The following is a 27,194-nucleotide window of genomic DNA, read 5'->3' on the forward strand; positions in this document are numbered from 1 at the left end:
CGATTTGCGAGACCACATTTTATGGGCATAGATATGTCTCATAATTATTTGTGTGAACATAAAAATAATTTGTGTGTAAAAATGTGATTTGTAAATGTAAAACAACATCCACAAATGCATTTAAAAGATTTGCAAACTCACAAATACATTTGCAAGTGTAAAACGGATCTGCAAATACGTTAAATATGTTCACAAATTAAAAAAAGATCTGTGAATATCTCTTTAACATTTACACCTTTCGATCAGGCATTTGTGAATCCATTTTGTATTTGTGGACCAAAAATGCGCTTGCGGATCTCAAATCTCTGTTCACGGATCTCAAATCTCTGTTCGCGGATCGTCTTTTTACACACACGGAATTTTGAGACATATTTTCCGCCGGTCTCGGCTAAAATCTACTCGTGTCACTCGGTTATTTTCGGAAACCACGTGATGGCCTGCTGATGACGACATTTCCGCATGATTTCAAAGTAAGAGCATGATGGTTTGTTTAATGCTCTGTTTTTGTATTATAATGAACAGCGGAACGTTAGATGTATTCTTCATCACCATAACCCTGACCTAAATACGGTGCTTTTCTACAGATTACTTTATTACTGCACTGGTAAGGTACAATTAGGCCGATTAATAAGATGTGAAGTGCTTTGTAACTTCGACCCGCTTGACTGAATACACAACAAACAATGAAGAAAGAGTTTTATCTGGGCTGTTTCACTGCCAGCTGCTCCCCCGGGACCCGAAAGTGGCGTATAGCCTGCACTTCAACATCAACGAAAGTGCTCGATATATGCTATATTGAACCAATAACACAAACTAACTGTATCACTATAACATGATGATGATGGTGATGGTGATGAAGAATGCATCTAACGTTCCGCTGTTCATTATAATACAAAAACAGAGCATTAAACAAACCATCATGCTCTTACTTTGAAATCATGTGGAAATGTCGTCATCAGCAGGCCATCACGTGGTTTCCGAAAATAACCGAGTGACACGAGTAGATTTTAGTCGAGACCGGCGGAAAATATCTCTCAAAATTCCGTGTGTGTAAAAACACGATCCGCGAACAGAGATTTGAGATCCGCAAGCGCATTTTTGGTCCACAAATACAAAATGGATTCACAAATGCCTGATCGAAAGGTGTAAATGTTAAAGAGATATTCACAGATCTTTTTTTTATTTGTGAACATATTTAACGTATTTGCAGATCCGTTTTACACTTGCAAATGTATTTGTGAGTTTGCAAATCTTTTAAATGCATTTGTGGATGTTGTTTTACATTTACAAATCACATATTTACACACAAATTATTTTTAAGTTCACACAAATAATTATGAGACATATCTATGCCCATAACATCTCCACGTGCAGCAGTGCTGCATAAACATGGCTGAGTCTTTTCATCTGTAAACTCCCTCAACGGGGCCGCTCGCTCTCTTTTGTTGATCGCCCTCTCACGGGTGAACAGTTCAATGCCCCGTTTCATTGTAGGAATTCTGCTGTGTCTCTACCACTTTAGTTTGACCATCTCTGTTACTAAGTTATGGAATACTAAATACATAAGTCATTAGATACCTTACCGTTACTGCGCTCATAAAGAATGATAAGAATAATGCGTCTTGAACTGGTTTCATTAATTAGTGTCTTTACGTTTCACAGACTGTTAACTTGTTGTGGTAGGCTGGTAGCCTATTTTAGAGCATATAAAAAGAAAGACTTGTGTTATGTCTTCCTTAATGCAATAGTAATTGGGGGTGCAAGTGGAGTCTCGCAGAGGCAAAACTGTGGCGCGCTTACACTGTAGGTGCGCCGCAGTCTGTGTGATCTGCCTGTAGGGGCGGGCCGGCCCTGCGAGTAAAGTAACGAGTAAAGTAACGATTTACTTTATCTAGAGAGTAACGAAGTAGTGTAATATATTACTTTTTAAAAAGTAATATGTAATATGTAATATATTACTTTTTTTAGTAACGACCCCATCTCTGGTTGCAGTCTTCATCTGACAGACGTCTCTGGCTGTAATCCATGTCCAGCGGGTGTTTTCTGTGGCACTGCAGGTCTCACTCGTCCATCTGGACTGTGTCAGGCAGGATTTTACTGTCCAGGGGGAGACACAAAAGCTACAGGTAGAATTGCAAAATATTGAGTTTTATTTTATTCATGAGAAGTTAATTTATTTTGTGCTTGTAGTATAATGTCAAAAATGATTTACTCCCTTGCTTCATATCTTCTGCAAGGTAAAACCTAGTCCACCCACCTTCAAATATGAACACAATGATAACATAGTTAATTAATCATTGATTAGCAATGGGAAATTGTGGAGGGCTGTGATTATAATGTTTGGAGAGTGATCTTATGAATAACCATCAGCTAGAAGAAAAACAGATGCTGATAAATGCAGGAAAAGCGAATGTAAGAGGGTGTTTTGTTAAACGCATGATTACTGAATTAATCAGTGTTTATCACATGATTCATCACATTAAGGGCTAAGCAGAACTAATCTCAGTAATTTACCACATCTAATTGTTATATGCTCTCCAGGCTCAGAAGGAGGTCTTTGCCCACAAGCTCATTACTGCCCTGAGGGTAGTGCGAGCTCAGTGCCATGCCCAGCTGGAGCCTACTCCATCCTCACAGGCCAATCAGTGTGTTCCCGCTGCCCTGCTGGCTACTACTGTCCAGAGAAGACTGGAAACTTCTCCAAGTCCCCCTGTCCCCCTGGTTTCTACTGCCCCGACGGTAGATTCTCCCAAACCACTATCAGTCATGGTTGTGTTTCTTTATGAATTCATCGAGGGTAGCATCTAGAAACTTCTTGGTGTGCTTAAAGATTCTCACGGATAAATGTGTTTAAAACGCTGAAATGGTGTGTATCACTTGAAATTAGATTGTATTTTATGCGTAGGTACAAGGCATGCCACCCAGTTTCCCTGTCCTCGTGGATACTACAACCCAGAGCCAATGACTCAGAGTCTGGACAGCTGCCTGCCTTGTCCCCCAGGACACTACTGTGAGAAGGAGAGGCTGACCAAAGTGTCTGGAAAATGCAAAGCCGGTCAGTGTAATTTTCTACAAAAGACACAATCTCAGCCATACAGCCTGCTTACAAAGTGGCAGGACTCTATACTCTGTGCCAGCCTAGTTTATGTCTTGCAAGCCATTCCAAAGCAGTTAGGGAAAATTGCTGTCAATTGCTGCTCTAAAAGTACGTATTAAGCACGACAAATCACATCTCAACACGAGCCACATCTGTCATTATTTTACTTCCCCTCTCTTTACAGCTTTATTATAGTGTTTCAGCAGCTTTCAGATAATTCCCTGTATTATTTATTTCTATATTAAGGCGACAAATGGCCTGGCTCCATATGCCATCAACCCTAATGCACACAAGTCTCATGCAGATAATACAACAGTGGCTTCCTGGTTTGTTTGTCATGTTTCTTATGTTTCTCGCTCTTGTGAGTTTCATGCTCTGTGGAGCGTGTTTTTCTTACCCTGTTCGGAAAGTCAGCATCTGATGTGACATCTAAACTGATTTGAATTTATGTTGGCAACATGATGTAAATCACATGTAAATCACAAATATAGACAGCAGTCACAACATAAGCACTTCATTGTCTCCTGCTCTGTCTTTTGCTTCATCTATTCCTCTCAGGTTGGTTTTGTGTGTCAGCTGCTTGGAACTCCCAGCCTTTTGACCTGGACAACTACACAAATGCCAACTGTCTTTGTCCAGCTACATCTACAGGGGGGCGCTGCCAGGCGGGCTTTTACTGCCCCTTAGGTAGCTCAGAGCCTGTGCCTTGTCCACCTGGAACATTCTGTAACATCTCAGGTATTTGAAATCCAATTAAAGACCTACTCATTCACACTAGTCACAGCATTTTAATGGCCTGGTTTTTCATATTTGACCCCAGCAAGTGAACACATTTTTCTTTCAATCACACACATGGAACTAGAATTACAAATATGTTCTCAATCAGAACTATAAGTTTGGATTTATTTTTGGTTGGAAAAGCTATTGTTTATTTGATCTGTATAAGTTAAGACCGTTTATAATCAGTCATGTGATTATTTTCGGATTTATATGGAAGTGTATGTACTGTATGACATTTTGGGGGGCTCACACATTATTCTACACAAGGGGATTTCAGTCTTAAGGCCACTTATACATAATATCTCTGGGTATTTAGAAAACTCATAAAAGTCCTCATGTTGTTAAAAAGGTTTGGCTCTGCCGATGGGACCCTGCTTCCCTGGGTATTTCTGTGTTGGAGGAGCAACTGAAGCCAAACCAACAGATGGAGGAACAGGCAGCATCTGTCCACCTGGGGCATACTGTGGTAAGCGCCACTTTACTTCTTTGGAACAGTTGTATTACTAACCTGCCAACAAAGGTTTTATTTATATATTAATAAAAAAAAGTTAATATCTTGGTGAAGTCCATAATGCATTAGTACCACTTATACTTGGCCTACTGTTTTTTTTAAATGTATAATTGAGTTTGATTGGAAGAAAAATATTTACATATTCATAATGTTACCACTTTTCTCTAGCTTTTGATGTCTGCCATTAATCTATGTCCAAGTTTTTAAGGATCTATATTTGTTCCCATGCAGGAAATGTGTGACAATATAGCCTTAAGCCGAAGTAAACTGGGTTGGGAGAAACTGACCCCATGAAATAAGTAATATGTATGCACTTTGCATCATATACCAATACAATGCAGAATGAGAGTCTGCAAAGTCTTATCAAATCTTATTCATTATTCAAAGGGCAGTTCTTTGATATTGCTTAGAATTGGGTTTTTTTTAAAGGATGGAAAGGCCCAGCCTTTAACCCTGGGGTTTTGTTTTGATTTTCAAATGTCTTTCTGCAGTCCAAATATATGCAAATGACATGAACCTAAGACTCTTAAGTAGCTGTATTACATTTCATTTTCAAAGTCATAGCATAGTCATAGCTATGACTCAAGTAGACCTGTCAACCTAATTACCCATGGGTATGAGAGTGAGTCATCTTGAGTCAACTTTTGTTAGCCTGTCTACTGTTGACCTGTGTGGAGTTTGTTCATGCTTTTGACTCAGTGTATCCTGGAATAGACTTTCGGTCTAGAATAAGTATTGGTATGTAAAGGAAAGGAATGAAAGGCTGAATGAATGACTTTTTCTCTCTGCAGTTGAGGGCTCAGGAGAGCCAGAGTTGTGTCCAGCAGGTACTTTCTCCCCAGTGCCAGGTCTAACCAGTGAGGCGAGCTGTCAGCCGTGTACTGCAGGTGTCTACTGCAGAGAAGCAGGTCTCAGGGCTCCAACTGGACCCTGCAGCCAAGGTAGTCCATGCATTGTATTATGTCTCATCGTTTAACATAAACGGTTTAAAAGTGTTCGGCTGTTGCCTGTTTCATAAAGATACATGTTCTTGATTCATTCTTTGTTCGGCTTCAACCTCCTTTCCATCCTTGCACACTTTGCTCTATTTTGTGTTTTGTCACCTAGGCTATTGGTGCCCGCCTGGTCAGACAGTGGCTACAGCTCTGCCGTGTCCTCCAGGTCACTTCTGTGTGCAGGGAAGTGCCACTCCAGAGCCTTGCCCGTCAGGAACCTACCAGGACAGAGAGAAACAGGCAACCTGCACCATTTGTGGCGCAGGTATAAGAGCGCTTTACTCTTCTTTTTTATCTTCTCTACAGAAGGATGTATTTATTTTCTTTCTAAACACTGCTGTTGACCTTGTGGCATTTCTGATTTACTGAAGACGGTGTAATGAAAACAGCTCTCAGCAACCCAGCAAGTGTTCATTTATTGAAGTTGATGACTCACTCACATGCACCTGTTCAATTTATTATATAACAAGAATAATAATGTATATAAGCTTAATTTACACAGAACATTTAAAAATCTTGGCAAAATACTTTACATTGTTCAAATAAGAATGAACTGCACTGTATACAGCACTTTACAAGTTTGTTGAAAGAAGTGTTCTACAAATGCAATTGTTTTTGTAAGTATTTTTTATAATGCTTATTAAAATATGTGTGTTTTTCTTCTGTCAAGGGTACTACTGCGATTTGAGACTAGCCAATGCCTCTTTTTTGCGGCCTTGCCCCAAAGGACACTACTGCCCTGCAGGTACAAGCATGCCCGACCAACACCCCTGCCCCAGTGGCTCCTTCAACCCGAGAGTGCACACTGCCAGCCTCACCTCCTGCATGCCCTGCGCTGCGGGACACTTCTGTCCTTCTGTGGGCCTGTCAGAGCCGGCAGGTGAGAAAGAGGGTGACCTCTTCTTTTAATCGCTTTTCCTTTTTTCCTACACCATTACTTTAAGCGGTAGTAGGGACTGCTATGTATGGGATTATGCAACAAACTAGAATTTTGAAATCATTATGGCTGAGGAGGAAATGAATAACAACATTTTCCCAAGTGTGTTAATAGCGAGTCAATACAAACAGTGTACACAGGACCAAAGGTGTTCTGATCTTTATATAAACCCCCCAGATGGCTTATCAAACAACACATCATGTTTAACATGAGAAGACATTGAAAGATTGTTGGAATTACAGTCTAATGTTTTAAGTAAAGTTAAGACCCACATGGGAGTATCTGATTTTAGACATAATCATTGTAAAAAAGCAAGGCGTTTTATCATCACATATATAGCAGATATGTACTGTACATACAACTATTCAGCAACATATAAATGGTGAATAAACCTATTCCTCTAACCTAACTCTAGCGCAAAAAGCTATGGATTTACAGTATTTTTGTCATTAAGTTCTGGTGCTGCTTGAGTGGCAGCCTTGTTACAGCAGCTCCTACTCACAGCTGAGTAGTTTCCTCACTTTTGCTGTTACAATGTTCATGTCCCCACTGTGGGACGAATAATGGTATTCTGATTATTTTCCTTGGTTTAGACAGATACAGCTCTGAAAAAAATTAAGAGACCACTGCACATTTTTCTTAATCCTCCATGTCAGCCATTCCATTCAAGTATCTGTACAGTATATCAGCGACTAAAAGCTGAAAAGCTAATTTTGTTGGTCAAGTCGTTAAACCCCAAATTTGTACTAGGTAGCATGTACTGTGGAGCTGTGGTTTTGTCTACATTACTGTATCATGATTACGTGTTGTTATATTCTACTACCTATAGGACCATGCAATACTGGTTATTGGTGCAGAGAGGGGGCTTCCTCTCCAAGCCCACTTGATGGACGCTCAGGTTCCCTGTGTCCACCTGGTCAATACTGCCCCTCAGGTTACTGGCTTGCATCAGCCATGTTACATTACATTTCATTACATTAGCCATCAGCTGCTTCATTGCTGCTATATTTTTATGTTATAAACTTCCCAAGTTTTTAAAATAATGTTTTTAAATCCAACACTTGATTCGTAGATTAATGTAACCAAATATATACTGTTTTAGGCTATTAACATTCTACCCAGTCAAATTCACAGGCTACAATGTTTTATTCATGCTAATTTTCATTTGGTGGCCTACAGGAAGTACTGACAACATTTATCTTGAAACTTGGTATACAGTTTTCTTCAAACTAATGTGTGCACTTATTGTTGTCCTATCAGACTTGGGGCACTGACCTATGCTTTAGAAATACTGCTGTAGGGCAAACTCTGACTTTATCAACTCTGCACGCAGCAACATGTCTCACTTATTTAGTTACACTGTATATCTAATAACAATGTGTACAACAAATGTACACTATATTGCATTGACAAACCCAATAACTCCATTGTTCGTGACATATTTTAATAGTCTTTTAATAGTTCTCTTAATGTTTGTTTCATATTAACAGGCACAACAGCTCCTATGGCCTGCCCTGAAGGCAGCTGGTCAAACAGCTCAGGACTGCATAATCAGGAGGACTGCAAACTGTGTCTGGGGGGGTTTTACTGCGACTCTGCTGGTCTCACTAAACCTAGTGGGCCTTGCAGTGGGGGGTATACCGCTTGTCACAAAATAAAAATGTTGTCCTTGTTATTGCATTTCTTTCTGTCATGCTCACAGTCTCATTTCATGTTTCTTTTGCAGATTTTACTGTGTTAAGGGAGCCGTGACACCCAACCCTACTGATGGAATTACAGGGGGACCATGTCCTGAGGGTTCCTACTGTCCAGAGGGCACTGTTCAACCTCTGCCTTGTAAACCAGGGACATATGTTGCTGTTACACATGCTACTGAGTGTGAGCCATGTGTGGCAGGCTGGTACTGTGTGTCTGGCTCTCTGTACTCGTGTCCTCCAGGTCTGTCATTTGTTGCATCGTATGTCCTTGAAACCACTCATATTACTTCAGTGTTGATAATGTTGTCGTATCCTTTTTTATCTATAAACGTTTTTTGTGACTGTTATGTGGCTTACAGGCTTTTACTGCCCTGAAAGAACTGGATTTGACTTAAAAGGCTGTCCAGAGGGAACTTATGGCCCTGACCCCGGCTACTGGTCCGTTTCTCAGTGCAGGCAGTGTGACAGCGGCCATTACTGCTCTTCCAGAAATGGCACAGCTGTCACTGGACAATGTCAAGAAGGATATTACTGCTCACATGGAAACACCTCTCCACAACCCCTGTTACGGGCTGCAGGTGATACATATATTTACCAGATATCTACCGCAGGTTCACACATTCAGGAAATATGGAATTGTCAGCCTTGTTATTATGTGAGGAAGTCGTTCTCCATCAATGTTCCTATTTGGAGATTTTTGACAAATGGCAGTTTTGTTTTCTGTGTCTCATCAGAAGAGGGAGGGCCGTGTCCTGCCGGTCATTACTGCCCCCAAGCCGCCATAAATCCTCTGCCCTGTCCACGTGGAACATTCTCTGATCTCACCAAATTAGCCTCCCAGGTCACTGTGAATCAATATTGCTCTTACATATACTGTATCTTTTACAATATTCGTTTTTTTTGTGTTAATAATGAAAACAAATATTCTAAACTAACTAAATATAATTGTTTTCCTGCATCAAATGAGGATAATCAGTGATTCATAGGACATGAAATGAATACTCATACTCACATGAAGAAATGTGGTATATATTTATTGTATTCATAGCAACAGCCAGCCCCATAATTGGCTCTTCCCTGTTTATCTTAAAAGACAGACAAAGAATGAATGATGCGACATTATAAAACAAAATCATCCATTAAAAATATGTATTCATTTATATTAATTATCTGTTAATTATGTAGTCATTTATTTTCTTTGTTTTTACTTCTTCATTATTTCCTAGTATTTAATATAAAACACTGTGAGGATGTCTTAAATACTGTACTTTCCAAACAAATGTATGGTCCTGCTACATTACATGCACCCTAATCAGTATACAATTAAGAGGAGAAGTACTTACATGTTTCCTCTGTCTTTCAGTGTGACAGCCAATCAATATCTAATCCCAAATCAATGTTACAATGAGGCACTCTCTTTCTTTCATTTTCTAACTGCCCATCTCTCTCTTTACTTTCCTCTCTCTGTCTGTTTTATTTCCCCTCTCAGGAGGATTGCCAGCCATGTCTCCCTGGTTACTATTGTGATGCTGTAGGGCTTTCGGTCCCTTCAGGGGAATGCTGGGAAGGTTTCTTCTGTCTGGGGGGTGCAGATCGCCCTGACCCTCCTCTGATAGACAGCCGGGGAGGACCGTGCCCAAAAGGTAATCAGATCCCTTCAAATCAAGACATCTGTATTTAATATTAAAACAAATAATTACAGAACAAACTCTCTAAAGAAAATGCACAAAGAGAGTCAATACAGAACACACTGGGATAGAGTAATAAGGTTTCCATTGTTTACAGGCAATGGCAGCAAGACGCAATTTCTTAAGCATTACAGTATATAAAATACAAATAAGTGCGGTACACAATTAGGTTACACATTTACATAAACCCAGAACAAGCTTAGTGACCAGGTAAACAAAACCTTTTAACTTAATAGGGCTTGACATAAGCAGCTACTCTGTTGACAGTGGATACTGAACCCTATCCCCTGTAGATTGTGCGTGTCTCTGTGTGTGCACTTGAGTGTGCAGCACTTTCATGACTCTTGCCTTCACACATCCAGGATATTATTGCTCTGAGGGCTCTGTGGCTCCTCAGCAGTGCCCTCTGGGAACCATCAGTACGGAGGACAGCAGAGCCGGCTGCGGTGCCTGTCCCCAGGGGTAAACTCTCTTGTTAGCCACACGCAGTCACACTGCACCATAAACATAGATAAATTGTCACATATAAACATGATTTTAAATAGTAGATGTTTACACACATAAATGAATTCCCCCCGAGCACTGCATACATATATATAGGAACAGTATATTCATGTTTCAATGCCACTTTTAGTAGCCAAGAACTAAATTATCCCATCCTTTTTTGTTTTGTCTGGATAGTTTTTACTGTCCTGGCAATAACGGCTCTCTGTCGAGGACTTATGAGTGTCCAGTGGGTCATTACTGTCCGTCCGGGACCTGGTCCAAACACCAGTACCCGTGTCCAGCTGGCTCCATTAACCCCCACACTCGGATGGCACAACCCCAGGACTGCTTGCTCTGCCCTCCAGGTCACACACCATTTACTACCAATGTTTATCCTTAAAGTTGTTGTTGTTGACTAAGAGTTTAAGACGACCTTGACGGTCCATGGAAATTAAACACTGTATTGCCAGAATAAGTAAACTTTAAAAAGCAACTTTTATCAATAACTGTTTTTAACATAAATCAAACAAATGCTGCACCGAAACTTGAATTAATACGGTATGCAGTGCCTTTTCCCCCATGTTCCGCTTTGCAGGGTAATTCAGGGTAGTTTTCCCTTCCATTCAATTTCACTCGTTTTCCTATCAAACCAGGCTCCTTCTGTTTGTCTCCTGGGAAGAGTGTTGCAACAGGCCAATGCGAAGCAGGGTACTACTGCCTCTCTGGGGCCTGGTCACCCACACCAGAGGATGGAGAAACGACAGGGGACAGATGTCCTGAAGGTCATTACTGTCCCCAGGGCTCCTCAGCACCAGTGCCCTGTCCTATAGGACGCTACAGCAACACAACCAGAAACCGTTATCTCTCCGACTGTCTGACTTGTCCTCCAGGTTGGAACTAATTTATGTTGCATACATTAGTGTTTAATTATGTGCCTTCTATCTGCCAGAAGATAAAGCATTCATTACATAACTTGATTTATCGGTGGCATAATCCCTTCACACGACGTGTGCTGCTGCTCAACAGTGCTCATTTTGTTTTGTAGGTTTCCTGTGTGTCACCAGAGGGCTCTCTTTCCCTTCTCATATCTGTCCAGCGGGCTATTACTGCCCAGGCAAAGTTAACAGCAGCCAGCAGGCCGCTATACCCTGCTCACCTGGAAATATGTGCCCACCTGGATCTGGTAGACAGGTGCCTTGCTTACCAGGAACCTACCAGGATTTACCTGGTCAGGTGAGAAGGATGAGGCTGAACAGTATGCTCATATTCTGATTGGACCTATAGTCCCAAAGGCAAAGTGCATCCACTATATAATGCAAATAGAATAACCTATAGTAGCAGCAATTCTCAATTATTCAGTATAAGGCTTGATATACTTGGTTGAAAACAAAGTTTTACTTTCAAACTAGATCTAGTAGTGCTATTGACTAACTGTTTAAAAGATGGGTGTATTGTGAGACTTTGTTATTCACTCATTATAAAGAAAAAATAATGGCCTCCTGAAAGCATCTCCAACCACTCTGTGTACTGTAAACAGTTTCAAGTTTAGCTTTTAGATTCTTCAACACAAGAATCGAAACGTTTCATGTCTGTTTACATTTGTGGACATTAGTTGTCAAACTCTTGTGACTAGTCTGTATATAGAATAATGAGCACTATTTACTTCTCCACAGGCAGAGTGTTTTCAATGTCCGGCAGGATTTTACTGTGCTGGATCAGTGGATAGTGGCACTGTGCATGTTTCTGGCACTCACTCTCCCACGTTGTGCCCAAAAGGACACTATTGCCCACCAGGTAGGGTACAATAGTTCAGCTATTCCCACACATATTGACAAGTGAATAATGTTGTCAGGTATCAATATATGTGGGACACAAGTAATGGTTCAGGCTCAGTGGTATTGATTAATGGTATAAAAACGTGTTGTACTTCATGCAAAGCAGTGTTGAATATTGTTCTTGTTTTGTGTGTACTCAAGATTAAGTGGCTGTAACAGTAAATGGCTTTCTAATTATGCAAATGTCGATTTATAGAGCATAATCAAGATAAGGACAGCCTTCACAAAGTGTTCTGTGATGTTAAGTCCTGGACCATCTGTAGATATTATACGCTATTTATCTGCAGGAACACAGTCTGGTGTAGCATTCCCATGCCCAGCTGGTGCCTTCAGCAGGCAGATGGGTTTGTCCAATAAGTCGGGCTGTGCGCTCTGCCCTCCAGGGAGGTATTGCAGTTCCTCTGGACTGGCTGCTCCCACTGGGGTCTGCTCTCCTGGGTAAACACATGCAATCTGAACACATACTTCATACTAATAGAAAGACTTTACAAGATATACTGTTCTTGTTTAATTCTGTCTCCCTTTTCTATAATTAAACCTCACTTTTGCTCTGTCTCCCTCTGTTTCGTCTATCACTTCCTACCTCCCACATCCCCCTCCCTATCGTCTCTGTCTTCATTATGTTGCTGCCCATAGTTACCTCTGTATCCATGGTTCTGTTTCTGCCCAGCCGGAGGAGGGCCCAACAGGAGGCCGCTGCTCTCCAGGGTCCTATTGCCCCCAGGGTACCAGCTTGATGGTTCCCTGCCCTGCAAGCACCTTCAGCTCCATAGACGGTGAAAACACTGAATAATTACAGATGCACTGTTGCTGACATTTGAACATAATGGGCTGACTTAACTGGAGCTATCGGCAATGTAACTGGGAATTTTTGTTATTGATCTAATCTTTTTCCAAGTGGAATTATTTCACTTGACCCTTATTAATCACATTTGAATCATTTACATCAAACATACAAATTGTGTTTCTGTTGTTCCAGGGGCAGTTTCTATAGAAGTATGTCAGCCCTGTTTGCCTGGTCATTACTGCGCTGAGGTTGGCCTTTCCTCCCCATCTGGGCTGTGCAAGCCAGGCTTTTACTGCAGGGAGGGATCCAGAACAGCCACACCTTGGGGTAACTATACAGGTAATAGACTGATTGTTCTTGCACTTTAAGTAGTGTTTGGCAACCATGAACAACTAGTTTGTAATATAGAAAAACAAGACATCCGACACAAGCTTGAACAATGTTCTTCTATGCAATATTTTCTATCAAAGCACTGCTTTTTTATTTAACATTTTCATGACCTTTGACTCCACAGTGCTGGTTCTTTCTCCACAGAACACTACCACCACTTCCACTGATTTCTCCTAGTAGTATATCTCTCCCTGGGAATGCAGCAAATGGCTCTGGCCTTTTAGTACACTCACTAACCTAATGAGTAATGACATGCAGTAAAGGTCTATTGTCTCAGTTACAGGAGAAACCACACCAACATCCCCACATTCTGGCAATTCAACCATGGGTCAGTTCCATGGTGGTGTGTGTCCTGCAGGCCACTACTGTCCTAAAGGGAGTGCAAAGCCAAGCCCCTGTCCTCCAGGTACAAACTAAAATATCTGAATAGAGTTCTGAAAGAAGAGGACATTATTTCTCTATTATGAACATGTAGCTAAACATAAGTATATCATTATTCTGTCATTTCACTTAATGACTATTGTGTCTGACCTCTTGCTTTTTATTACACTGCCTCTAAAGGTAGTGTACAGTTCCATAAAACCCCCAGAGGTACAATATAATGGCTTAATGTATCCAGAGCTTTACAGATGGTTGTAAAAGCTAATAGGAGCCCAATAAAACTGTCAAAATGGTCAGCTTGCTACTTAACCTTAAGTGAAATAATTGAGCCATACATGGTGCACATATACTGTTTAACATGATTATGTCATACTATTTCCTGTTCTCTGGATGTATATGTCTATGAGAGAGAGACAAAAGAAGTGATCTTTGCTCTAATGATAATTTGTCTGCCCAACATAGGCACTTTCTTGGGAAGGTCTGCAGCTGAGTCTGAGGCCGACTGTGCAGCTTGTTACCCGGGGTCTTACTGCCCCTCATGGGCTCAGACATCTGCCGACCTCCTCTGTCCCCCGGGGTGGTTCTGCCCACCAGGATCAGTGTCTGGACATCAGCCAGGTACACTACACATCATCAGGGGTCAGCTCAAGTTCAAGCAGGGGAGTCTTTGCACTTCCTTGCGCTTCTTTTTTTACCTTTGTTTCTGAGCACAATGTCTGATCATGTACTGTAAGTCTGGCTTCAAATAATAATGCTCACATGATGAAGTTGATTCAGAAGACCAAGCTTAACTTCATTCTCTCCCTGTAAAGGTCATACTGTTGTGCAACTTCACAAGTGAATGATATTGCACATCAAGTGGATAAGAAAAGTACTACAAGGAAAAATGTCTGTACTTTGAAAAATGTATTTCTTTTACAAACATTGTATCATACTGCATAATGGTTTGCAACATTCTCCATATGGCATTTGTCTTGTCTGTGAAAACCATGTGTCTTCAGAATCTCAAGCTCATTGCCTCTTCTTATTTTCCAGTTGGTTGTTGTTTATCAAGTTGAAGGAAGGTAGAGAAGGAACACCTAATCGTTAAGCTTTCCTGAAAATAAATGTTGGAGATATATGGGTTTTACGAAGAGCAACTACGTCCCATCTATTTTGGTTGTTTTGTGGCACTGTTTTTCTATTTAGTTGAGTTATTTTAAATATAACTTGACATATTTGATCATCTGTTTGATTACCAGCATGCAATCCTTTAGGACCCACCTTTGTATGAATGTTTTTAAACTTTATTAAGGTACTTTCATGAGGTCTTCTCTCCAAATCTCGTTTTTCTGTACCTGGTTGAGTTACTGGTTCTATAGATTTGTAGCAGAACAAATCATACTATTCATATGCTGTACCATGGAGGTGATTATATGCCTCAGATGTGCTTTCCTCCTCCCACATGCACACCTAGATATTCTTTTAAAGGCATCCTCGACCTATTTTCTCCACTCAACAAGAAGGCGTTTTACTAATTTGAACCTGAAATGGCCCAGAATCCATAAAGAGTCTCCAGCTCAGAGTCAGGGCACGCATCTAGCTGAGCCTGCTTTCTCTTCTCTTCTTTTACAGGACACATTTTGCTCAGTCACTCTCTTATTCAGTCCTTTTTTCCATGGTACTAAATAGAGTATGGCAACAGCAATGCTTTCTTACATCAGAAAGTGCAACACAAATGTCTTTAAGATGATACATTAAATAAGAAGCATATTTTATCTTCACATTTCTTTGTTATCCATGTAAACAAGGAGGGACGAGAGGACAGTTTAAACTTTTCATTTATCTAATTGTGTTGCAGGCCATCGCTGTCCACCTGGCCATGTGTGTCCACTCGGTAGTGCTGAGCCGGACATATGTAGCCCTGGCACATTTCAATCTGTATCTGGACAACACACTTGTAACAGCTGCCCACCAGGTAATTAACTCACATTTTATGACGTGAACACAAATATACAAAGTGAACTGAAGCCTATAATGATTAAAATATACCATGGCCAGGATTCTACTGTATGGAGGGTTCAGTTGTGCCATCTCCATGTCCGATGGGCAGTGTGAGTGCATCAGCTGGCAGGACGTCCCTGGCTGACTGCCCCCCCTGCCCCTCTGGCTCCTTCTGTAACAGCAGTGGCCTGACAGAGCCGTCTGGACCCTGCAGCCCAGGTTTGACAGACCAGCATGACCATGGGAAATGGTTTCAGAAAATTGAGTTATTCAAGTGTCTTTTCCTTTCCTGTATTTCTTCACTGAATTGAGCCACAGTTTCCCATGAATGTTGCAGGTTGTCAGTGAGATGTCTAATAGCATTATCTACCACAGGACATGTTTGTTCCCTGGGGTCCACTGAGCCTTCCCCTGTCTCGCAGTCTTATGGAGATGTTTGTCCCATGGGGCACATCTGTCCACAAGGTAGTGGGTTACCAATACCCTGTCCCGCGGGCAGCTTCCTCCCAGAGCCTGGAGCTTCCTCCCCCACTCAGTGCCGCCGTTGCTCCCCAGGGAAATACTGCGTCAGTCCTGGAAGCTCACAGCCCACAGGTGGGGGATTTCACCAGGTTTCCAGTTAGTCAAGGAGAGTTAGTTGGCACTCGATGATAAGACTGTTTAAAATCCACGTGTCATGCTTTAGATGTAAATCACAACTAAGTGCAGGGTCATGTTCTAGATGCCTGAATTGCTGTGCACATAAACAATTTTTTCTGGCGATTAAATACATAATATAATGAACTGATAAACTAGGAGGACATAATATGTAATGGATAGTCTTTCCATGTTTTCTATTACCTCCTTGTGTCAGGTCTGTGCTTTGCAGGTTTTTTCTGCTCTGGAGATACAGAGAGCCCCACACCTCGAGCAAACTCCGCTTCATTGAGCTGTCTTTGTGAAATACTGGAGGATTATACACCGAAGACAGACGCCGCCCTCTGGATTCACAATCTGTCTTGCTTCAATAACTCCCGGAACTCTGGTAAAATATGTGTCTCTTGATGTAATAACACAGCAAATGCATCCTTTTTAAAAGGGCATGACTTTCTCTAAATTATTCAACTAGACCACAAAGCCTTGCATGTTTTGATAAATGTCCCACAAAGCAGTAGCATTTTCAGCCTAACCTTCCCCTCAAGAAGTCTACAATTAATCTTTCTCCTTTCAGTGTTACATGTTTGTATTTATTTTTGTTCTTTTGGCAGTTTGAACTGTTTATTCAGCATTTACAGAGACAAGAGAAACTCCTTTTTTGGTTTCCTCTCTGCAAGACAAATATACTAACTGGGACATCTCTCATGTTGTATTGACTGTATTCTATTATAGGAAGCAAAGCTGGCTGGATTGAAGTGGTAACGCCACCTCAGGCAGATTCAGACAGCATTCTGAGTGACTCACCGCCATGTCTCAAGAGTCCACATTATGCCTGCTCCACCTACAGAGGAGACATATGCCCTAAGGGTGGGTAAATCCTGACAGTGAACCTGTGTTAGCTTGATGTGATACTTTGTTTATTGCTTCAGGCGCACATGTTGTCGTTCTTGCTCATGACATGTTTGTCCCACATACTCAAATGCTGTGACATAAGACTGATTTGATCTTATCTGTACAGTCTGTGCATGATAACCCAATTTAATACCTCTTCATCTTTGTTTTATTTGAACACTCAAATAATACATTAAATGTTACTTTTTTCATTTAAAAAAAAGCTGATGGTTATTCAAAAAGAATAACCCTGCTCAAAAACCGTGTTTTTTGAAGGTTCACATTCCCATTTATAAAGACCTGAAAGCCTAAAGAGAGCTATAGATGGACTTCTCTCTTGAGGAGCTGCAGATGGTTTGGTGCTGGTGCACATAAAAGAGAAACACAAAAAAAGGAAGAAACAGCTTTACACGAACAAAATAAGAGTGTGGGAATTAAAAGCTAAAGTCTGAAAAAATCCTTCATCTCTAGAGGAACTGTGGGCTTAGGAACATTAATCCTCCTGATTGGACTTTGGATCTTGCTGAAGTTGATGTATTTCAGTGATACTTTCCGTGGCTATTTTTCAGGCTTCTATTGTCCTTTGGGCTCTGCATTCCCCCTACTCTGTGAGGCTGGCTCTCACTGTAACAAGACTGGTCTGGATGTCCCGACAGGGCCCTGTGCGGCAGGGTATTACTGTCCCAAAGGCTCTTTAAACCCCCATGCCTCCCTTTGTCCCCCGGGACACTACTGCCCCCCTGGAACTCTTCTTCCTCTGCCTTGTCCTGTTGGAACCATACAAAGTGAGATCCAACCCTTTTTTTATATAGTTGTAATTGTTTTATTGATATCATAATATCATATATTTAGTTATAAAAATACTTTGTGTTTGATATATCTTTTCTTAAAAACAGGCAAGTCATTAATCCATTGGGCTCGTTTGGTCATGAGGAGATGATGTATGAGTAATAAGACACATTGTTTAGAAATACAACATCTAATCCTCTTTGGTGCACACATTGTCAGTGTTGCACGCTCATGACCTTACATGAACTGGTCTCTGTCATTGCAGTTCGGTGATGCGGAGAAAATGAAAGCTTCCATTGAAGCATTTTTATCTTCCTTGGGCGCCTATGAATAATTTCAGTAACAAAGTAGTTTAATCGTGTAATTGTATTCTTGTCTTGCGGCGGACAACTAGAATCATATTAAAATGTGCTGTAGCTCTTTGTATGGTTATGAATTGGGAACTGACGAAGGGATAGATGTGTGCTTTGCATCATATTAACATTGTTATCTATTTTAAGTGCTTTCATTTAGCCAATTTTGTTTTCAAGTCAACAATCACTGATGGCACATTGAGATAAATATAGAACAATATTTAATTGAAGACTTAAGTACTGTATATACATTTATGAGTTCATTTTCAATTGTGTGCCAACCATCAGGCTCCTTGGGTGGGTCTACAGTGGAGGCTTGCCAGCAGTGTCCTCAAGGTCACTACTGCCACCAGAGAGGAAAAACTGAGCCAAGTGGCTGGTGTGCAGAAGGCTACTACTGTCCTGAGGGGCAGAGCGCTGAGAGACCACAACAAAATGTCTGCTCAGTGGGACATTATTGTGAGAAGGTCAGCCATCCAGTATTGGTCTGCCAGCTATTGTCTGTCATCACTACTGAATATTATATGTGATGTGTCTGCATGAGTCTTCCTTCTTAGCTATAGTTATTTTTCTGTCGTGACAAGTGCATTACCGCAAACAATAAGTCAATTGATGTTTTCTTCCTGTTTTGTCATACCATCTCAGTCTTCTTCCTGTTTTGTGGCTGTCTCCGTCTCCACTGTCATTGGTGCACCATTGTTATGTTTCATGTATGTTATTCTGCAGATATTAAGTCTAATGTTTTATTTAATGTTTGCTTCAGGGCAGTGTCAAACCGACTGCTTGCCTTCCAGGCAGCTACCAGCTGAGACAAGGCCAGGGCTCGTGCGAGACATGTCCTGCTGGTTCCCATTGTCCAGATCAAGGTAAAGCTGACAGGTGGACAAACTGTTAGATTACAAAGCAGCTGGGAACATATATGCAAATAATATTGACACTTCAAAAGTCAATTCCTTTTCATTCTGTGCCCCATCTGTACATCAGGAATGACCATTCCAATGCCATGTGAGAGAGGATTTTATTGTCCCAGTGGATCAGCCAATCAACATCCCTGTCCAGCAGGAACCTATGGAAACAAGTCAGGAATGGTTGAGGAATGGCAGTGCTCACTTTGTGACTCTGGGGTGTACTGCAAAGGAACAGGTACAATGCCTCCACTCCTGACTCTATTAGTGTTGTGGTATTTAGTGATGTCTTTTAGAAACAATTAGAGGTGAATTGCTGCTCTGTTGTTAGGGTGATAAACCTTGCTTGAATTATTCTTATTTAAAGGGAGGACTTTCCCCAGTGGGCCGTGCACTGCAGGGTTTGTTTGTATTGGTGGGGCTTCTGAACCTTCACCACTAGACAATCTAACTGGATTCCCATGCCCTCCTGGCTTCTTCTGCTTTGTGAGGACTTCAGTGCCAAAACCATGCCCCAAAGGAACATTCAGGTGCTTTTCCTGCAATTTCTCTATACTATAATCTATCTGTGATGACAATTAACCATTTGTTTTTTACAAAACAAAAGATATGAACTCTTACACTACACTCTACACTACTACAGTGCATGGTTACTCTATGAATATAGTAGTCATATTTGAAAATGTGAAGATGTCATCAAATTCACATAGATGACAATGCATCTGGAACATAATGATTTGTATGTATACATATTCAAGTTATAAAACAAGAGATTTGAAGTGACTATTAAGTTGTTTGTCATTAAAATGCCTCTTTTGACAGTACGCAGAGCGGGCTTGTGGATGAGTCTCAGTGTCGTAGCTGCAGTCCTGGCTTTTACTGTTCAGAGACAGGCCTCTCTGCAGTCTCTGGAGCCTGCCTGCCAGGTCAAAATCTGACTAGTTAATCAGTTATGCTAGTGCATTGCATAATCTTACTTGATATAAATGTTTAGCTTTTCAAACATTTTATGAAAATCTTTCTCCCCAGGTTTCTACTGTCTCGAGGGGTCCCATACTGCCACTCCAATGTCAAGTGTATCTGGTGGTGTTTGTCCAGCAGGCCACTATTGTTCCGAGGGCAGCATTGTGCCCTCACCCTGCCCGGCTGGCTCTTACCAAAATGAGACCGGAGGAAAAGGCAAAGATTACTGCAAAACATGCCCGCTTGGTAAGCAGGATGAAAACATTATATAAATATTACTCTTACCAGCTAACTTTATACTGTACAAAGTCCCTTGTCCTCTCCAAAGACTTCATGACAGTTTGAATGTCTTTGCCAGGCTCGTTCCAGGATTTAGCCGGCCAGAAAGAGTGTAATCCCTGTCCTCCTGGGTTCCACTGCCAGTCCCCGAGTCCCAGCGCCACAAGGGGGAGCTCCACTGGGGTCTCCAGCCCTCTGCCCTGCCCAGCCGGCTACATCTGCCCAAGGGAGAGTCAGCCAGTCCCCTGCCCAAAAGGCACCTACAGCCCCAGCCACGGTCTCACTTCCACAGGTAAAAACCCTTTGTGGAAAAACACAAATAATGGAATTAAATTGCGCAACTGTCTGGCATTATTATTATTTTTTTAAATAATAGGGCTAGGGTTACATTGATTCAGAGAGTTAATGCCTTGCTAAGGTAGATGTGTGTTGGTGTTCCTGAGGGCTACAGTCAAATTGGATGTTCCTATTAGTCTTTACGTAAAAACAAAGGGGAAGAAATCTGAATGAACTGTCTACAATAAAATAAAACCTTTTCAAGGCTGGCAAAATATGATTGGTCTTCTTGAAATGAATGATTGCCTTAATTAAGTTGAATTTAACACATTGGCATCTCCAGCAGTGTGCAACCGTGTTGGAGACATTGTGATTGATCCCACCTGGCATGTAGCTTGTTTTGCTGTTTGGCCCGAAGTCAAAGCTGTCAATCTGTGTTGGCAGGCGAATGCTTAGTGTGTCCAGCGGGTCAGTTTTGTGGATCAGAAGGTTTGATTCAACCTTCAGGATCGTGTGCTTCTGGGTTCCTCTGCCTGATGGGCGCCACCGTGCCCAACCCGACTGACAATAAAACTGGATCTCTCTGTCCAGCCGGGACTTTCTGCCAACAGGGGCTGAGAGCAGGTTGATGGAAGACATTTCTCCTAATTTGATTAATTTTGAAGATAATATCCCCCATTTGAATTAGTAATTATTCCTTTTGTGCTTTAGGTGATTGCTGGCCAGGGTTTTATTGTGACCAGGGCTCTAGCAGAGCAGATAACGCTTTCTGTCCGGCTGGTTTCTTCTGCCCCAGTCGAACATCAGTCCCTATACCTTGTCCTGCAGGGACCTTCAGCTCTGAAATTGCCAACACGCATCAAAACAACTGCACCCCCTGTACCCCTGGGTATTACTGTCAAGGTGGGAAACATTGATTGTCTTTGAGCTATCTTTTGCAAGAGGCAGAGGATTTTCTTTATTCAACAGTCATATAGTGAGGGATCCATACACTGATGATTAAAGATTGTGATTCATTTTCACTCGTCACAATAGCATGCAGTGCAGGCTGCAGCCACAGGACATGTTTTAATAAGGGACACAGATATGATCAGAGACATGTTGAAAGGACACAAATGATTGGCTAGTGCAGAAAATGTACAAGCCCATATATTCCCTTTTAATGAAAGCTACAAATTCACACCTATTCTATGTGGATTGTCCAAAGAAGCTTATTATCCCACTAATTTAAGCAGAGTTAATACAAAATAGGAACAGCTAATGGACACCTTTCTTTATCTCAGTTAATCTAAATGACAAATGATTTGACAATGTCAGATCATCCATTTATTTAATTATGCAGCTGTACCTTTTCAAAGTCAAGGACATTAGACAATCATAAGGTGTGGAATTGTGTTAAATTCATTTTTCACCTTAATTCTTCTCAGATGCAGGTTCTGTACAGCCTGCTCTGTGTCCAGTCGGATATTACTGTCCTCCGGGCGTGACTCTAGGACTGGAGTTCCCGTGCCCACCTGGGACTGTGCAGAGCCAGATCGGAGCCTCCAGCCCAGATGCCTGCCTGCCCTGCCCCGCTGGTGTGGAAAGAATGAGTGTTTGTTTTACATCATCATAACCCAAGCCTTAATTGATAACAATTATGAATAAATAAATAAACTGCATGTGCACAGAGAGGTTACAGTGTTTGAAATCTTAATAATGACAAATACTTTATTATTTTGGTGGTTCCTGCAGGAATGTTCTGCTCTCAACCTGGACTGTCGCAGCCAACAGGACTCTGTGAGGGAGGATACTTCTGTCCCGGGGAATCAACCAGCCCTAACTCCACTGAGTATCAGGTGCTGTTCTTTTCCCCTGTGGCCTCAGTTAGTTTGTAATCTGAAGTTGTTGGTCAGTAGGTCCTTGTTCTTAGAGATGGATTCTTAATGATACTGTTGACCCAATGACCTTTTATATAATGAAAAAATCTAAATCTGAGTGGAAATTGCCTGAGCACATTCGTGCTTCCTTTTTTCATTTTTTACCCATTATCTCACTTTTAACAGCACCATCAACTAAATGTCAACTTCAGAAGATATAAAATATGGCTGCATTTACATTTAATTACCTATCCTTATTGATGGTGTCTTGGTGATGAATCACTTTTCTCTAACACAAAATAAAGCCTCAAGGTCCACCCGGAAGCATGAAATACTTAAATGTACAGACAGAGATGTAACATTTCGGCCACCATATTGGTCACTCAAACCAACATGCATTGACGACATTTATGATGTTTGTACTATTTCAGTATTCATATCATGTTGAAAATACATCTCCTCTAAAAATATTGTGGTTTTGTGTTCTTTAAAGGTCTGTGTTTTAAGTATCAGCCTCGGGAGACCTCACGGAAGTAGTAGACTTTGGATGCGAGCTGAATGCTTACTTTACAGTAATATGTATTGTTAGTATTTTTGTACACACATGTTGTTGATGTTCAAATATTTAGATGTTTTCCTAATTTTAGGGGAACTCTACCAGAACCCATATCTGTCCTTCTGGCCACTACTGCCCCTCTGGAACTGGCTTTCCGCTCCCCTGCCCCACAGGCTCACTTTCCATCTTCAGAGGAATGAAGGCAGTTGATGGATGCCCACCCTGCCCCCCTGGACTGTTTTGTGACAGGCCTGCAATAGCAGGGCTCTCAAATGCTCGTCCATGCAGTGCTGGGTAAACACGATTGTTCTTCTGCTTTTTCACTTTTAAATATTTGGGGCGAGGATGTCACCCAGTTTGTTGGTGTTGTCCAATGAGTACATGTATAATTTTGAAGTTGACTTCAATGTTTTCAACTGACCTGTTTTGCTTTAAAGTGGACCTATCATGCTATATTTAAATAATATATTGTAGGGCCATACCTATATAAAACATGTCTGTGAAGTTTTTTTTTCAAAATACCAAACAGATCATGCATTTTAGCCATGCCTCATTTCGCTCTATTTGCTCTATTCCAGCCCTGTTTTTGCAAGGGCTGATTCTATGGCAAATGAGCTGCAGCTGACCACGCCCCCCTGCAAAGGAGGGGGGCGAGGCATGAGCGTCATGTTACCATGCTGTTACCATGCTGTTACCATGCTGTTACCATGCCACGGCAACCTCTCATTCCCCTGATAGGTGGAGAGTTGCCCATATAGGCGAAGCTCCTTGTTTCTGACGTCAGAGATATTTAAAATCTGTATCAGTCTGTATCAGATCCGTTGCAGCCCCGTTTTTAGAGATTTGGGTATGGAGGAAAAGAGAGAGGGTTGTGTTTTCTGACACTTGGTGAGTTCCCTGACACACCGGGGACACATATTCATGTATAACAGACGTACAAAAGTGCATTTTGCATGATAGGTCCCCTTTTAAGTTAACCTTCTCTTTCTTTAAAAAAGTATATCCCAGTCTTTCCCTCTGCTTTCAGTTCTTCTCTACTGCAAATTGGTCTTTCACCTTATGCCTTGAAAGTAGTCGGATGTATTTGTAGGATTTAAAAATGGATTGAAAGGGCCGATCCGATATGCCGGGAAGATATCTTGTATTCAAAAATCAATTGCAAGGCAGTACACATACATTGTAAAATCTGAAAAATAATTGATGATGTCCGAGGGCTATTAAATGTGAGTCTGTTGATCCTCTGATGGAGAGGGAGCAGGTGTCTTCAGCAGGATAAGATCCACACTTGAAACACTTTGATATTTATTGCATTGGGGCCCTGCAATAGATAAAACCGGCTATCGAGCACCTTTAGCACTTCAGTGTGGCTGCTGCTGTTTATTTCTGTTTGGTTTATAAGCTGTTAATAAAATGTCTGAGAAGAAATTGATCTGGTGTAAATGTAATTTAAATGTAATGCATTTTAAAGACATTTTATTCTTTAAATCCATATTTTTTGGATGACATTTCCTCACTGACAGATTGTTCAACTTTTTGGATGGCAGCCTGTGGCAATATTTGTGATGTAAAGTTAGTTTTCCCTTTGCTTTTGTTTATGCCTACAGGTATGTTTGCCTTGGTGGCAGCTCTAGCCCCATGCCATCTGACAGTTCCCATGGCTACCTCTGCCCTGCTGGCCATAGCTGTCCTGTTGGCTCTGCAGTCGAGGTGCCCTGTGAGCCCGGCACTTACAGTCCTGCCCCTGGAGCTGCCTACTGTATAATATGCCCCGAAGGGACCATGTGTTCTTCCTCAGCCACTCGAGAGACCTCAATCTGCCCAGCTGGTGAGGGTGGTGAAATAAACTTTGAATGTAGAGTGTACATTTGATATCTTACCATTATACATAAAGCAGCAATTTTGGCAACTGGAAGAATGTACAAATCTGCAGTCGAGTAAAAGCAATATTTAATAAGTGCTCTTTTCCTAGGTCATTTTTGTCCTGCGGGGACAGCCCTGCCACAGCGCTGCCCTTTAGGGACTTTCAGCAACCAGACAGGTGCATTTTCTCTCTCTGTCTGCACACCATGTCCCTCTGGACTGTACTGTGGCTCACATGGAGCCTCAACACCACAAGGTGACCACACGCAAAGATATATCACATTATTTCAGCCTTTTATAAAATGTACACACACTCAACCTTGGAATTTGGATTTTGTTTTGTCTAGGTTCTTGTTTGCTGGGTTATTTTTGCCAAGGTGGAGCCATTGAGCCAACCCCACAGAGCTCTAACAAGTTCCCCATGAATGGCCCTTGCCCCCTGGGCCACTACTGTCCATCAGGGTGCCTCTCCCCAGTTCCATGCCCTCTTGGCAGTATTCGCAACACCATCGGTAGACCTACTGTTTACACTACTCACAAAATGGCAGTTTATTTTCTGTTAGTCACACCATTGTGTAATTAATGAAATCATTTGATATCCGTATCATCTTTTTAATTAGGAGCTTGCATTTGCATTTGAAAGAGGTCCTAATGGGTTTCTGATATTTTCTGCTCGTCTGATCTGCATCACTGTTGTCATAGGAGGGGTTTCCATGGAAAGCTGCTCTGCCTGTCCTGTTGGTCACTACTGCTCCACGGAGGGTCTGGCCAACCCCAGTGGCCCCTGTGCTGCTGGTTTCTTCTGCCCTTTTGACTTCTCCTCAACCACTCCATATGCCTTCCTCTGTCCTAAGGTAAGGGTTTTTCATATTGTATTTGATAAACCTCATTCCACTTGCTGGCGGTAACCATGGCCAAAAACATTATGTTTTCAGGGTTTCTTCCCTTATGATACCGTGCACTTGGACTCAAGGATGAACCAGTTAGTCGTCAACGGAAAATGTTTTGGCCATAATTTAAGAATTATTGTCATAATTATGATGATTTTTTACAAATATCTATAATAGTAAAATGAGTCATAAGTTATGAACATTTTGAATGAAAAACGTTGAAGTTTAATACCAACCCCTTTGTAAATTACATTCTCTCCTAGGGCCACTATTGTCCAGAGGGCTCTGCCCTGGCCTTGCCTTGTCCCACAGGAGAGTACCAGCCAAACCCGGGATCAGATAGCTGCATCCCATGCAGACCTGGATTCTACTGTGAGGAGGCCATAGTGGGAGAGCCATGGCCCTGCCCACCACACTCGTTCTGCCCTGCAGGTATTCTACGGACAATGTATGACTAAGTGGATAGCAAATGATAAACCAGCCTGATTCCCAAATAACACACAAAACGCTTCTCAGACTAAAAACAGCACATTCCTTTTTAGTAATAACATGTAATAAATCATGCTTTCAGTCAACTGTCTACTTCATTTTCTTTTTCAGGAACAATGGTGCCTCAACCGTGTCCTAATGGCACTTATACTCATTCAAACCAGGGAGGGCTACAAGAAGAGAGAGAGTGTTTACCCTGCCCTTCAGGAAGGTTCTGCAGGTACACTGAATGCACCACAGCCCATGTGATTGCATGCAGAAGCTCTCAAATGTGCCTCACATTCACATCCATCCTGAAACACAAATACACAGACACACTATTAGGCACATGCACAACCTGAACATACCTTCATACACACATGCTCAGAGGCAAACATTAATCTCCGCTCTGATTATGCTCCCAATTAGTAGAATGCAGGAGTATATCACGTTCAGCTGTCACGGTTCACTGAACAGCAAAATGAACACCTTAACATGAATTAATATAATGAGCGTAGATATGGGAGGTGGGAATGGTAGAAGTAATGTAATTATAATTATATTTATCTAATGATTGATACATTTAGTTTTCCAAATATGTGTATGTGTTTCTCTGTGGTTTTGTGAATAAACTAACCATGTGTATATTTTCTTCAGGGCTGGGAGGATCCAGGGTGTGTGTGCCGCTGGCTATCTTTGTGTTTCTGGGAGTGCAGATTTCACCCCTCAGGGACCTGAGGACCCTAATAGGTCTAATATGACCCAGTGCCAGTCGGGCATGCAGTGTGCTGGTCCATGTCCGGCAGGTACAGCCATTTTTGAAAGAAAACAACCCAAACCAACAATGGAAATGTTTATTTATATACACAGATTTACATAACTAACTCTAAGATTCTCTGAAA

At 41.6% G+C, this 27,194-nt stretch overlaps 1 protein-coding gene across 1 annotated transcript in view; it reads left to right on the plus strand.

Annotated features, from left to right (window-relative positions):
• LOC117552161 overlaps positions 1 to 27,194 on the plus strand; it is a 55,356-nt gene that overhangs the window by 15,629 nt on the left and 12,533 nt on the right. The window contains exons 29-77 of the mRNA XM_034225431.1: positions 1,969 to 2,126; positions 2,542 to 2,739; positions 2,906 to 3,055; positions 3,656 to 3,835; positions 4,227 to 4,343; positions 5,180 to 5,329; positions 5,496 to 5,648; positions 6,054 to 6,263; positions 7,150 to 7,254; positions 7,811 to 7,955; positions 8,047 to 8,258; positions 8,377 to 8,595; positions 8,752 to 8,858; positions 9,507 to 9,660; positions 10,068 to 10,167; positions 10,387 to 10,556; positions 10,845 to 11,081; positions 11,237 to 11,424; positions 11,865 to 11,985; positions 12,314 to 12,464; positions 12,663 to 12,802; positions 13,006 to 13,152; positions 13,487 to 13,609; positions 14,047 to 14,202; positions 15,425 to 15,541; positions 15,625 to 15,786; positions 15,943 to 16,161; positions 16,421 to 16,591; positions 16,936 to 17,070; positions 17,664 to 17,879; positions 18,525 to 18,703; positions 19,000 to 19,102; positions 19,221 to 19,379; positions 19,509 to 19,671; positions 19,964 to 20,067; positions 20,171 to 20,350; positions 20,463 to 20,675; positions 21,104 to 21,283; positions 21,371 to 21,562; positions 22,087 to 22,236; positions 22,394 to 22,497; positions 23,166 to 23,368; positions 24,679 to 24,899; positions 25,044 to 25,190; positions 25,282 to 25,446; positions 25,637 to 25,788; positions 26,088 to 26,256; positions 26,425 to 26,533; positions 26,950 to 27,098. Of these exons, the coding sequence (XP_034081322.1) occupies positions 1,969 to 2,126; positions 2,542 to 2,739; positions 2,906 to 3,055; positions 3,656 to 3,835; positions 4,227 to 4,343; positions 5,180 to 5,329; positions 5,496 to 5,648; positions 6,054 to 6,263; positions 7,150 to 7,254; positions 7,811 to 7,955; positions 8,047 to 8,258; positions 8,377 to 8,595; positions 8,752 to 8,858; positions 9,507 to 9,660; positions 10,068 to 10,167; positions 10,387 to 10,556; positions 10,845 to 11,081; positions 11,237 to 11,424; positions 11,865 to 11,985; positions 12,314 to 12,464; positions 12,663 to 12,802; positions 13,006 to 13,152; positions 13,487 to 13,609; positions 14,047 to 14,202; positions 15,425 to 15,541; positions 15,625 to 15,786; positions 15,943 to 16,161; positions 16,421 to 16,591; positions 16,936 to 17,070; positions 17,664 to 17,879; positions 18,525 to 18,703; positions 19,000 to 19,102; positions 19,221 to 19,379; positions 19,509 to 19,671; positions 19,964 to 20,067; positions 20,171 to 20,350; positions 20,463 to 20,675; positions 21,104 to 21,283; positions 21,371 to 21,562; positions 22,087 to 22,236; positions 22,394 to 22,497; positions 23,166 to 23,368; positions 24,679 to 24,899; positions 25,044 to 25,190; positions 25,282 to 25,446; positions 25,637 to 25,788; positions 26,088 to 26,256; positions 26,425 to 26,533; positions 26,950 to 27,098 (7,853 nt within the window). The remainder of the gene's footprint in view (positions 1 to 1,968; positions 2,127 to 2,541; positions 2,740 to 2,905; positions 3,056 to 3,655; positions 3,836 to 4,226; positions 4,344 to 5,179; positions 5,330 to 5,495; positions 5,649 to 6,053; positions 6,264 to 7,149; positions 7,255 to 7,810; positions 7,956 to 8,046; positions 8,259 to 8,376; positions 8,596 to 8,751; positions 8,859 to 9,506; positions 9,661 to 10,067; positions 10,168 to 10,386; positions 10,557 to 10,844; positions 11,082 to 11,236; positions 11,425 to 11,864; positions 11,986 to 12,313; positions 12,465 to 12,662; positions 12,803 to 13,005; positions 13,153 to 13,486; positions 13,610 to 14,046; positions 14,203 to 15,424; positions 15,542 to 15,624; positions 15,787 to 15,942; positions 16,162 to 16,420; positions 16,592 to 16,935; positions 17,071 to 17,663; positions 17,880 to 18,524; positions 18,704 to 18,999; positions 19,103 to 19,220; positions 19,380 to 19,508; positions 19,672 to 19,963; positions 20,068 to 20,170; positions 20,351 to 20,462; positions 20,676 to 21,103; positions 21,284 to 21,370; positions 21,563 to 22,086; positions 22,237 to 22,393; positions 22,498 to 23,165; positions 23,369 to 24,678; positions 24,900 to 25,043; positions 25,191 to 25,281; positions 25,447 to 25,636; positions 25,789 to 26,087; positions 26,257 to 26,424; positions 26,534 to 26,949; positions 27,099 to 27,194) is intronic.

Source organism: Gymnodraco acuticeps, unplaced genomic scaffold, assembly GCF_902827175.1.
Source record: "Gymnodraco acuticeps unplaced genomic scaffold, fGymAcu1.1, whole genome shotgun sequence".
NCBI lineage: Eukaryota > Metazoa > Chordata > Actinopteri > Perciformes > Bathydraconidae > Gymnodraco > Gymnodraco acuticeps.